The 12,224-nt window shown below is 40.8% G+C and overlaps 1 protein-coding gene across 4 annotated transcripts; it reads right to left on the reverse strand.

Annotated features, from left to right (window-relative positions):
- Positions 1–4,644: 4,644 nt before the first annotated feature.
- On the reverse strand, positions 4,645–9,803 carry LOC124011978 (acidic leucine-rich nuclear phosphoprotein 32 family member B-like). Of its 4 annotated transcripts, none has more exons than XM_046325274.1 (7): positions 9,516–9,803; positions 7,090–7,239; positions 6,707–6,829; positions 6,265–6,451; positions 5,504–5,604; positions 5,354–5,417; positions 4,645–5,239 (listed from the first exon to the last, which is right to left on the reverse strand). In XM_046325274.1, the coding sequence occupies exons 1-7, from the start codon at positions 9,567–9,569 to the stop codon at positions 5,157–5,159; spliced, it is 762 nt and encodes a 253-aa protein (XP_046181230.1). In that variant the 5' UTR covers positions 9,570–9,803; the 3' UTR covers positions 4,645–5,156. The 4 variants fall into 4 exon arrangements, with proteins under 4 accessions (XP_046181230.1, XP_046181229.1, XP_046181227.1 ...); XM_046325273.1 differs by having other exon boundaries at positions 4,645–5,242; XM_046325271.1 differs by lacking the exon at positions 9,516–9,803 and adding an exon at positions 7,497–8,262 and having other exon boundaries at positions 4,645–5,242.
- Between the last annotated feature and the right edge of the window lie 2,421 nt (positions 9,804–12,224).

Genomic DNA, 12,224 nt, shown 5'->3' on the forward strand with positions numbered 1-12,224 from the left:
TAATTTCATTTAAAGTATTCCAAAGTTTTTTTTCCATCATTCTTTATATCATTAATTTTGGATTCATAATACAGTTTCTTCTTCTTTTGTTGAGTTGAGTCACATCATTTCTCCTTTTTCAGTAAGTCAGCCAGTCAGATGTGCAGCCAGAATTATTAGCCACTCCTTTAGCCCCATCTCTTTCAACCATAACGTTGTTTAATTCCTATGGAGCCTTAACAAGTTCTAACAGTCAGTTTCTTAACAGGTGCATGTTTATCAATAATTGGAAGAAGCAATTTCATAAATGCATCAAGTGCAGCGTCTGGATGCTCTTTATTAATCACAACAGACCAGCAAATATTTTGAACATCATCCGCATAAGAGACACAGAAAAATCTGTGTACACTATTTTAAGCCCAGCTTTTGGAACTTTGGCTTTCCTGGATACAGCTACTATATTGTGATCACAGCATCCAATGGGTATGGATACAGCTTTACAACAAAGTTCTACAGTGTTAGTACAAATGTGATCAATACATGTGGATGATCTTGTTCCTGTAGTGTTTGTAAACACCCTGGTAGGTTGATTAATAACCTGAACCAGATTACAGGCACTGGTTAAAATGAGAAACTTCCTCTTTTTAAAACATTTTTTTTTTTAACCTTTATTTAACCAGGCAAGTCACATTCTTATTTTCAATGACAGCCTGGGAACAGTGGGTTAACTGCCTGTTCAGGGGCAGAACGACAGATTTGTACCTTGTCAGCTCAGGGGTTTGAACTCGCAACCTTCCGGTTACTAGTCCAACGCTCTAACCACTAGGCTACGCTGCCGCCCCATCAAGCTGTCTTGAGCAGACAGCTTGATGAAACCAGTCAATATTCAGGTCCTTGAGAAAGTAGACCTGTTTACATCACATACTGTACACTATCAAGCATTTCACACATATTATTTAGATACTGGCTGTTAGCACTTGGTGGCCTATAGCAACACCCCAAAATAAAAGGCTTTAGATGTGCCAGGTGAACCTGCAACCACAACACTTCAATAACACTTGGCATAAGATCTTCTCTAAGCATTACTGGGATATGGCTCTGAATATATATAGCAACACCTCCCCCATAAGCATTCCTGTCTCTTCTATAGATGTTATATCCTTGCATTGCTACTGTTGTATCATAAAATTGATTATCTAAGAAATGGTTAATATGAATGTTATCTGATGTTATTGATTTCATTAACCTTATTTCTAAGGCTATATATCTTAGTACGGGATATTTTCAGCCCTTTCCTGGGTAGTGTTACATTTGGATATGTTACACCCATTTTCCTAACCATGGAGAAGTCTGGTTGATAGTGGTCTGGGGTCTAACTAAAATGAAATAACCCCAGGTGTGTTCTCATTCTCAACCCCAGGCGTGTTCTCATGCTGCCTTGGCAGCAGCTAATGGGGATCCATAATAAATACAAATACAAATTCCCTATTCAAATAACCTTAGTTTAACCTGACCCGTTATCAGACACACGGAAAGAAAATGCACACTGCAAAATTTCTCATTTCAGAAATTATATTAAGTATGGAAAAGCAACACCTCTCTCAGCAAATAGACATATTCATAAATCGTATCAGATATTCAATTGTGGGTAAACATAAACCAGTCAGTATGGCACCAAGTCAACCAATAGATTAAAACCATATCACTGTCATTCACCATACATGTAAAAACATACACATTCAATAATAGTCAAAACGGTTGCAACCTTTAAAAAACTTAACTATCAGAGCTCTGCAATGTAATAACTTTTACTACGTTGCAGAACTGTGCTTTGTGTTTGTGTGTGTGTGGCTTCTGGAGCGGGAGTCCCAATGCAGGCGAGAGCGGTCCGTATTCAGTGCAGTGGTGAGAAACAGAGGAATCACTTTTCTAATTAGCCAGATGATGTTTCTTCATGAGACTCAGAGGAAACCCTAGTATTTCCTGGAATCTAGTGTCACTATCTGAGCTCATCCTAAACTACTTTGACACACAGTACTCACTATAGAAGTGTCTCTGCCCCACGGCTATTGTCATTTGTTCCCTTCACTTCCCCTACTATCCCTCTGATTGGCTAAGGCAGCAACAGGGATTACCTCTGGGTTACAGATATGATCTGCTTCAACATGGACATTGAGGGTGTCCACCATTTTAAAGTAGCCAACTGGGTAGGGTTTCTTATTCGTTGGGAGCAATCAGCCAATGCAGAATAAGAAAATGTAATACTTTAAAATGGAGATAGCCTCAAGGGCGCTGCCCATGCTGTCACAGACACTATAATGGCACAGATACAAAGATGAGTCTATCAAACCCTCTCCTCTTTTCCCCATTTCAGCATTTCTTCATATCAAATGAATGCAGAGAACAGTTTGAAGTGTGAATGGGCATCAAACCCTGTAGAAAGGCTGGTCCCCCTGGAGCACAAGGTTGTAGGTTCATATAAACTCAGCAAAAAAAGAAATGTCCTCTTACTCTTGTCCTCTTGTCAACTGCGTTTATTTTCAGCAAACTTAACATGTGTAAATATTTGTATGAACACAACAAGATTCAACAACCGAGACATAAGTTGAACAAGTTCCACAGACATGTGACTAACAGAAATTGAATAATGTCTCCCTGAACAAAGGGGGGGTCAAAATCAAAAGTAACAGTCAGTATCTGGTGTGGCCACCAGCTGCATTAAGTACTACAGTGCATCTCCTCCTCATGGACGGCACCAGATTTACCAGTTCTTGCTGTGAGATGTTACCCTACTCTTCCACCAAGGCACCTGTAAGTTCCCGGACATTTCTGGGGGGAATGGCCCGAGCCCTCACCCTCCGATCCAACAGGTCCCAGACGGGCTTAATGGGATTGAGATCCGGGCTCTTCGCTGGCCATGGCAGAACACTGACATTCCTGTCTCGCAGGAAATCACACACAGAACGAGCAGTATGGCTGGTGGCATTGTCATGCTGGAGGGTCATGTCAGGATGAGCCTGCAGGAAGGGTACCACATGAGGGAGGAGGATGTCTTCCCTGTAACGCACAGTGTTGAGAAGATTGCCTGCAATGACAACAAGCTCAGTCCATTGATGCTGTGACACACCACCCCAGACAATAACAGACCCCCCACCTCCAAATTGATCCCGCTCCAGAGTACAGGCCTCGGTGTAACACTCATTCCTTCGACGATAAACGAGAATCTGACCATCACCCCTGGTGAGACAAAACCGCGACTCGTCAGTGAGGAGCACTTTTTGCCAGTCCTGTCTGGTCCAACGAAGGTGGGTTTGTGCCCATAGGCAACATTGTTGCCAGTGATGTCTGGTGAGGACCTGCCTTACAACAAGGCCTACAAGCACTCAGTCCAGCCTCTCTCAGTCTATTGCGGACAGTCTGAGCACCGATAGAGGGATTGTGCGTTCCTGGTGTAACTCGGGCAGTTGACGTTGCCATCCTGTACCTGTCCCGCAGGTGTGATGTTCGGATGTACCGATCCTGTGCAGGTGTTGTTACATGTGGCCTGCCACTGCGAGGACGATCAGCTGTCTGCCTGTAGCAGTTTTAGGCATCTCACAGTACGGACATTGCAATTTATTGCACTGGCCACATCTGCAGACCTCATGCCTCGCAGCATGCTTAAGGCACGTTCACGCAGATGAGCAGGGATCAGTAGAAAGTTATCTTTAGTGTCCTTTTCATAACTGTGACCTTAATTGCCTACCGTCTGTAAGCTGTTAGTGTCTTAACGTCCGTTCCACAGGTGCATGTTCATTAATTGTCTATGGTTCATTGAACAAGCATGGGAAACAGTGTTTAAACCCTTTACAATGAAGATCTGTGAAGTTATTTGGATTTTTACAAATTATCTTTGAAAGACAGGGTCATGAAAATGGGCTGTTTCCTTTTTTTGCAGGTGGCATTCACACAAAAAAATGGTTATGAATACCTGGGGTCTCCTCTCCTGAGTACAGCAGAGGTTATGGTGGAAAATCCCTGAAAAAAGTAGACACTGTTCTTAAAGAGCCCTTTTTGCATATATCCACTGCTGGTTAGTGTTCAGGCACCACAGGGGGGAACTCGATCATTTATGGCACCCTTCCGGCCAACATCACCACTTTCTGGCCATCTAATGTTAGGCAGCCACTCCCAGTGGCCTTGATGCGCTCTGTGGCAGTCCTGTGTTAAGGCAACCCTGCTCCAGAGCCAGGGCTGGGTTCAACTTTATAATCCCTTGTTTAGGGGGGGGGGGGGGTGCTGCACATGCTAAAACAGGCATTTTGGGCACTAGATTCCTCAAATCTCTAGGAGCACTCAAAGCAAAACAAATTAGAATTGAACCAATAACCTCTTTTGCAATTCTCAAAGTCAAACATACAAAGAGAAGTGCGAACACATGGCAGCTCCTATTCTTTCCTTCCCTCCCATTCAAAATAATACAATGATGAGGTGCAACATGTCATCTTGTAGACTGACTTTGAAGTATCCATTCTGGGGCCTTAGGAAACTAATATTCTATGTAATATAAAAATTAGTGTTACAGTGTTACATTTTCCCACTGAGGCAACCTATTGCAATCAGCAGGGGGTGAGACAGACAACTTGCACTTAACTCAGAATCATTCTGGCAGGAAGAGAGCAAAGCTCAAAATTGTAACATTTTATTTACAAAGTAGTTTGGTCATACAGGAAGTAAAAATGTAGCTACAACCTTGATTTGTGCAACAGGCGGCCACAAAAATCATAGCTCGCTCATCACACAGCTGCTATAGCAATCATTTTATTGGGGGGGGTAAGGAACGGAAAATAAAACAAAGACAAAAGAAGAGGGGGAAGAAATAATAAATCCAACAACTTAAAATATAAATTCATCCAACAAAATATTAAAAGCACAGACCCAAAACTAGATACCAGTCCCAAAGTCCTCACACAGGTATACATAAAGGGGGAGTTGACAGTGAAATTGTGGAATGCGGAGTGGTGCGCTGCTTGAGAACCTTGGGAATGGCTCTCTGTTCCATCGGGAGCAGGCAGCTCCACTCGGACCACCCATCCGGTACAGTCTTTGACTCAAAAGCTGGGGGGGCGTGGCGTAGGCAGGGTGTAAGGGTGGAGAGGGAAGGGGTTGGTAACTTGACAGGCTCTTGTTTTTTGCTCTTAATCGTCGTCCTCGTCGTCATCATCATCGTCATCTTCATCATCGGGTTCTCGCTTTCTCTTCTCGCCTTTGACAGCCTCGACTTCTAGGGAAAATGAGAGTTATTACACGGTACTTAGTAAAGTATCCGAAAGTTAAACTTTTTAACATGAGTTTCGGACATGAGCTCGTGACAAAAAGTATGACAATGACATACCCTCTTCATCGTCGTCCTCATCATCTTCATCTTCAACTTCACCTTCAATGCCAAGGTCTTCCTCCTGGAGAGAAGGGACAGAGCAGGTCAGAATCAACAATATGTTGATCTTTTAAACCAGTGAGTCAAACAAACCAAAAAGGGGGTTACCTCCTCATCGCCGCTGACCTCATCTTCCTCCTCTCCTTCTACTCCCTCTTCATCGTCATCATCCTCCTCATCCAAGTCTTCCTCCTCTCCCTCTTCATCTTCTAAAAAAACAAAATAAATGCATCAGTTTTCGATTCAGAGCAATTGAATAATTTATCTGAGCAAACCAAAAACCTTTCAATATAGAAATTCAAAGAATACATTAGAACCATTTAGATATAATAAACTGGAAGGTTGTGCAGGACTATGGTAGATGAAGGAATCAATCTCTATTTTCAGACTTAGAGTATTTATCTGGTCAATGTCCGTGTATTATGTCGGTTTGCAACAGTGTGTTATGTGAAAATGTGATAATATTATAAATTGTATTTGAATGTTTAAGGACTCTTGGTAGATTAGTCCAACTGAGGACTAAAAGAGATCCTAATAAAAATCGAATCACATCCATTGTCAGTTATCACACAGACACATCCCGACAAACAGTACAAATACACAATAAAATTCCCTTGCATGACAAAACACCCACGATATACTATTATGGATTCTAATATATAGTAATATATGCCATTTAGCAGATGCTTTTATTCAAAGCGACTTAGTCACGGGGACATGTATGGGTGATTCCGGGAATCAAACTTACTATCCTGATGTTGCAAGTGTCACGATCTACCAACTGAGCTACAGAAGACCCCATTCAACTCACATCTGCACTTCCTCATATTTTTCCCGGAAAACACACACACAAAAAAATGGATGCCCACCCTCATCATCATCATCGTCCACACCGTCGACCTCTCCGTCCGAGTCGGATGCCTCTCGGTCCTCCACGTCGTACCCATCCAGGTAGGTGAGCTGAGGGAGCAGCTTGAACACACTCTCCCTGTAGTCGTTCAGGTTGGTCACCTCACAGTTGAACAAGTCTAGAGACTTCAGGCCATCCAGCTTTTTCTGTGGGATCAAATGGATGTAGGTTAATTAGAAGGTGAAAAAAACACTGGCTGAATAAATCTCTAATTTGATTTTAGAGCACACCTTTGCCCATATAGGCTAGCAAACAAATGTTGACTAGAGCCACGTAGGGAAACAAATCAGAAATTAGTCTAAAACAGTTGCCTACCAACTATACGAGGAATAGTGTCATTTGAGGCATAGCCTGAGACAGTGTCACACTGTATTGTGCTCTACCACGAGTTGTGTACCTACCAAAGGTTCCAACGTGCTGATGTCTTTCAGTTTGTTTCCGCTTAGATTTAGATGTGTGAGGTTGGGGAGTTTCTCTGCTAACACGTCAAGGCCACCAGAGATTCTGTTGTCGCTGAGTTCCAACTGCAACATAATGTGAAGATATCAGTCACTTCTGTCAACAACAACAAAAAAACTCCCAAGCAAGTAAGTCTTTCAGAAAACAATGACTATGCCCTAAATGGAAGGAACCCTATTCCTTACACAACAGTGCACTACTTTTGACAAGGGCCCTCAATAGCACACTATATAGGTTGCCATTAGGAACGCATCGTTCTATACCCCCAGGCAGAACTTAAGGTATGTTTTAACTTGTGTAAAAAAAATATTTAAAAAAACATTACCTTTTTGAGTTTCCCAAGTTTGGGAAGGTTGGAGACTGAGATTAGGCCAACGTTTATCAAACTGAGGAATTCCAGATTGACGAATTCTGCTGTGAGACCTTCGATTTTCCCTTCATTTGATCTGCAGTTATCCAGGACAAGTTCTCGTACCTATAAAAATGTGTACAATTGTAATCCAAAGAAAAGCATATGTATGCATTGTTTACAGATTCACTACAAACTCTAAAATTCAGAATGCACACATATTATAAAAGCTTTATTTTACGCATATATGCAAAAATGGTGTGGGGAAAATATGTTAATGGTCACATGTTGGCAACAACAACTTGCGGCATCAATACAACAACCAAACTACGATCGAATCTAAACTTCATGATTGAAAAGGGTCAATATACAAAATTATGGACCTCAATGACAGGAGTGGTTGTTATTCTGGCGGTTTCCTGATTTATGTATGAATACTTGCAACATTTCAATTCCTCACAACAAAATATCATCGTTTAAAAAGTTTACGTGAGGGACAGTCGTTACGCAACCAAAAGCTAGATAAAAGGGTTGAAGAAAGTTAACGCTGAACGTCAAATATCATGATTCGCACAGTGGCAAAGTGAAACATTGTGCAAAGTGAAACATTGATAAGGCTGTCGAGTGGAGCCATCAATAAAGGTATTTGGTTGCATGATGTTTTATGTCGAGGCACCGCGGTTGTTTCTTTAAACTAGCTGCCACGAGGAAGAACCGCACAATACAGTTCTACCTTCACTTGCCCGCTGTTCAGTCACTAATGACACATGCAATGCTTTTTGTTAGCAAGCTCGCTACAGGCTAGCCATTGCCCTTTTAAGCGCTGCCGTGCAGTTGAGGACCTGCAAGAGAAGCCTGACTGCCCGCCATTACCTACCCTACAGCAATGGAAAGGATTGCAAATATACCGTGTAAAGATAAACTTTTTTATTTTCAAGTCGAATTTATTGGGGAAATGGATCACTTAGCCGTCGAGCGAACGACCGATATAACAGTTTGTTACATTAGATCACCGTTTCGTAAACAACGTCGAAGGAAATATTCCGAACGGAAATTAGTCAAACAAAGATGGAGCCTCCTTTCTCCAGAGCTTCAAAGACGGCAGAATGACAACATGGCGATTCCTGAGATACAGTATGCAGAGTTCTCTAAACTCTCCGGAGATGGATGACTGTTTACATGCAGTAATTACGTAAAATCATCCCTTAAAATTAACTTTCAATGTAGAATACTTTTATCAATGTTTGCATGAAAACCAGAGAGCGTCAACGTAGAGTTTTAGCAACACCGAACGCAGTTTCCTCTGTCTCGTGTCATTCAGGATATTGCACGAGCCGACGACCAACACGTTATTCGGAGATTGTCGGTAGCCGAAGCATTAGATATTATAAATGATTAACATACAAAATACCGAATCTGAACGTGGAGGTTAGCCAGTTTCAATATGTATTTCGTTTGCTTTCGTGGTAGTTGTGGTGAATAATATGGCGGGAACCAAACATTCGCTGACTGCTACGAATTAGCAACATTAACAAATCAGCTTTAATTTGCGGGAAATTATTTAGTTTATGAATCTCAAATCGAACAATAACATTTGACGGAACGTGAGGGTAGGCATGTAACGTTAAATCATCGGCGACATTGTAGCTGGCTAATTTCCTCAACTTCAGTTGATTCTTAGCAAGTAAAGTAATATAAAACGTTTATTGCTAGCTATCGAAAGGGGGGTGTAATTAGTAAGTTGTAACCTACAAGATGTGGATGGCTCGTGAGCACAAACGTTAATGACTAATGTTGTTTGCTTGCTAGCTAGTGTGTCCCTACCCAATTTGTGGAAAATGTCGAAAAGAAGCCACCCGTGATCTCATGAATGATATCACAAAAGTAGGGGTATGGTACAAACTTATTTTTGGATTATTGTTGTGGATATAAGTGCATTGTAATAAAGGGCGCCCCATTTTAGAATGTATGCTAGCAACAAACATGGCTACCAAGGTCTATATAAAATAAACCATTCCGTCAATGTCTAACGCATCGTGGAAAAACACGTCTCCTACAACACAGATGTAGAAGTTAACAAATAATTGAGGCAACGTTGTTGCATTCGAACCGTGTGTGTGCAACATCTACCCAGTGACTGAAACTGTGAACACTGCAATAATGCCAGAAAGCAAAAAATAATGGGCTTTCGAAAGTAACGATTGAATATTGTCTTGTTCCCCCTCACGCCCCAACGGGGACAGTGTAATGTAGCTTGTTACAGTTAAGTATTTTCCGCTCTATTAATAAATGAGAAACATTAAGCCCATGTGGTCACCATTAGCTACACAGGTCACTTGGAAAGCAAAAAAGTAGCAAGCTAGCCAGAAAACTAAAGGTTTGGTTTAAAAGGCACGACTTACATCAGATGGGGTCCTGTTTCTTAGTTCCAAGTGGATCCTCTTCTTCATGTCCATCTCGCCCTACGAAAGTTGAACTTTTGTCTTGGGTGTCGGTGTAATTTATATTCAGTCCAAAGGCAGAGAGATGCCCTAATGGAGGAAGAATATGGGACTGTATAATGAACTGAGCCAAACGCCAAGTTACCCGCGGAGAGGAGAAACCATGGAGGGAAACGGGACTAAAACAAAATATATTCTCAATAGCGCCATCTCTGGTCAGAAACGCTCACTGCCGTTAAACAGGCATTGCAGTCACAGAACATGACGCTGCCATGAAACAACTGAGGTGCGATTTATTTCTGGGGGGAAAAGTGATGTATTATGTACAATTCTAAGTTAAAACAACTGTTTTTTGTCAGTCTTTTTATTTGATTATTTTTATGAAAATAACCAGTTTGTAACATTCTGTAATTCCGAGATTATTTGAAACATATTTAATAAATCAATTGATTACATAATCAGAAATCATTACAAAATTGCTAAAGAAAAAACAAATGAAATCAGGACTATTATTTACTTAATTCAAACATCTACAGCAGAGATGTTTGAGCTCTCCTCCTCCCAGCCTTGACCCCACACTTCGAGGGTGTCTCCAGGGTATTTGGGATATGCAAAAAGTACATTTCCATTTCACACATGTATAATACACACTGGTACAGGTGTGTAACAGGTCAAACCCAAGCAACCATCTAATTATTGTATTTAAAAGGCCTTATTTTGAAATTAATAAGATACCTGTTGACAAGGCAGCGGCAAATTAATTTCATAGCATTCTTTGTTTATCAGTACATTTCAACGTAACCTAAACACATGACATTGTTGTGCTAATGTACATATGCTCAATAAACATTACACCCTATTTAATGTGTCTACACTTATTTCATTTCATAATAATCAGCATCTCAAGCAGTATGACGATGCCCCATAATCTTATAAAATGTGCCCTTTTATTAGAACCGGTAAGTAGAGTGCGTTTATTTGGTTTACAGTGAAGGGAGCATTGTATATGCACACCGTGATGGGGTACTTCTCCCTTACGCTTCCTGCATAGAGATGCAAGATCCCTGAAGCAGAAGAACACACCAGTGTGCCTCCCGCTACCACCAAAGATCACCTTCTCTCTGTCAGGACAAGAAACACTTACACCTATGGCAATTATGAACCAGCAACAAATTACCTTAGTGAACATTTCTATTCATCAACAAGCCAATTTATTTATTTACATTTTTTTCAATGAAAGAGACTTGCATCTATAGGTGCATCTCTACAAAAGCCTTTCGTAGGATCTAGTCAGGTCACCAATGTGTGTCCTATTCAAGACTAACGGTACCTATACAATTACTATGCTTGAGATAGCTATGTGTTTCTATTTTGGTATGGATTTTAATTAATATGGTGGTAACATTTGTAAAATCGCAATCACAGCTTTTAAATCACAATATGTAAAACATGAAAGTTTTGTATATTGGATATGAATGTAGCTATCTTAAAATCAATGTTCTAAAATAAATACCATTACAGGACCTACTGTACTATGCTGTACATTTCAACCATGTTTTGAACATAGTAATCGGTAATAGAAAGTATTTACCAGGAGAGGGCACTGCAATGTCTTTGTACAGCCTCAAAGGTTATCATGCATTATGGGTGTGTGTGGGTGCCTTCTCTCCTCTCTGACTGTATCTGCTTATCTAATCGATTGCTTAGAAGTATGTGCAAGCCTTTAAAGGGGCAATCAGCAGTGGAAACAGAGTGTTTTTTCGCTGCCCCTGTTTTAGTTAACGGCTGAGGGAGTCATGTAACCACTCTCAATTCATAGACAGACTTATGGATGCAAGGACTGACCAGCCATGAAATCAAAATTATCATTTTAACCATGTTTTGAGGCTACTTTGTTTACAAACATTGGAGTAAAAAAAGCTTATATTTTGGGTTCTGATGAGGTAGGATAGTTGAACTAAGCTCATGAGGCATTTATAAATTATATTCTTCAAGAATCAATGGGTACATATAATTAATTTATACATCAAAAAATGGATGTAGCAAGTGCAGATTGAACCTTAAAGAGACAGAAGGGGGTACATTATTGTGAACCGGCTGAGTATAATATCCACGGAAGTGTTAGTGTGTTAGTTGCTTTGAATCTGACAGCAGGATCCCGGCAAACTGATTTTCCTCAACACACATTTTTCAAGGTAGTTTTGTGTATGTGTGTGTGTCCTCATTTGTTGCACATTGAGTTATTATTTTGGTAACCTACTATTGCTTTGCAAATTGTTCTGCATAAGTGTCATTGTCAAACTCCCCTCCAAAGCTGAAGATGAAAATAGAGGAGGTGTCACATATCTGGTAGTCCATAGATTATTTGTAGGGCAGTACTCTTTGTGGCCTTGCATTGGAAATTGCTAGTCTCCCTAAATGAACTGTTTAGGCTATGGCTTACTTAGTTTTGTCAATGGCTAACAAAGTACTTGGCTGTCTGCTAAATTGATGTAAAATTATTGTTTGAGAAAAATTATATTTGACACAAAATTCCAAAGCCAGAAACTAGGCTAAGTACAATAATCAAGTATAGGGTCTCTTAGTAGAACTGTGCCTGACTGAAGACTGATAGGCAGTTGAGTCTTATTTTCTCTAGTGAAGCAGCGGCTTCCAGAGAGGCTCACTGGC

The sequence above is a fragment of the Oncorhynchus gorbuscha genome, linkage group LG24 (assembly GCF_021184085.1).
Source record: "Oncorhynchus gorbuscha isolate QuinsamMale2020 ecotype Even-year linkage group LG24, OgorEven_v1.0, whole genome shotgun sequence".
NCBI lineage: Eukaryota > Metazoa > Chordata > Actinopteri > Salmoniformes > Salmonidae > Oncorhynchus > Oncorhynchus gorbuscha.

What these genes read in the sequence shown, in the direction of transcription:
- LOC124011978 (XM_046325271.1), bottom strand. Translation starts at nt 7,586, where the DNA reads ATGATATTTTGTTGTGAGGAATTGAAATGTTGCAAGTATTCATACATA. An exon ending in AACTTGGGAAACTCAAAAAG is followed by an intron (nt 6,830 to 7,089) that starts GTAATGTTTTTT and finishes ATTATGTTGCAG; the next exon opens with TTGGAACTCAGCGACAACAG. An exon ending in TCAGCACGTTGGAACCTTTG is followed by an intron (nt 6,452 to 6,706) that starts GTAGGTACACAA and finishes TTGATCCCACAG; the next exon opens with AAAAAGCTGGATGGCCTGAA.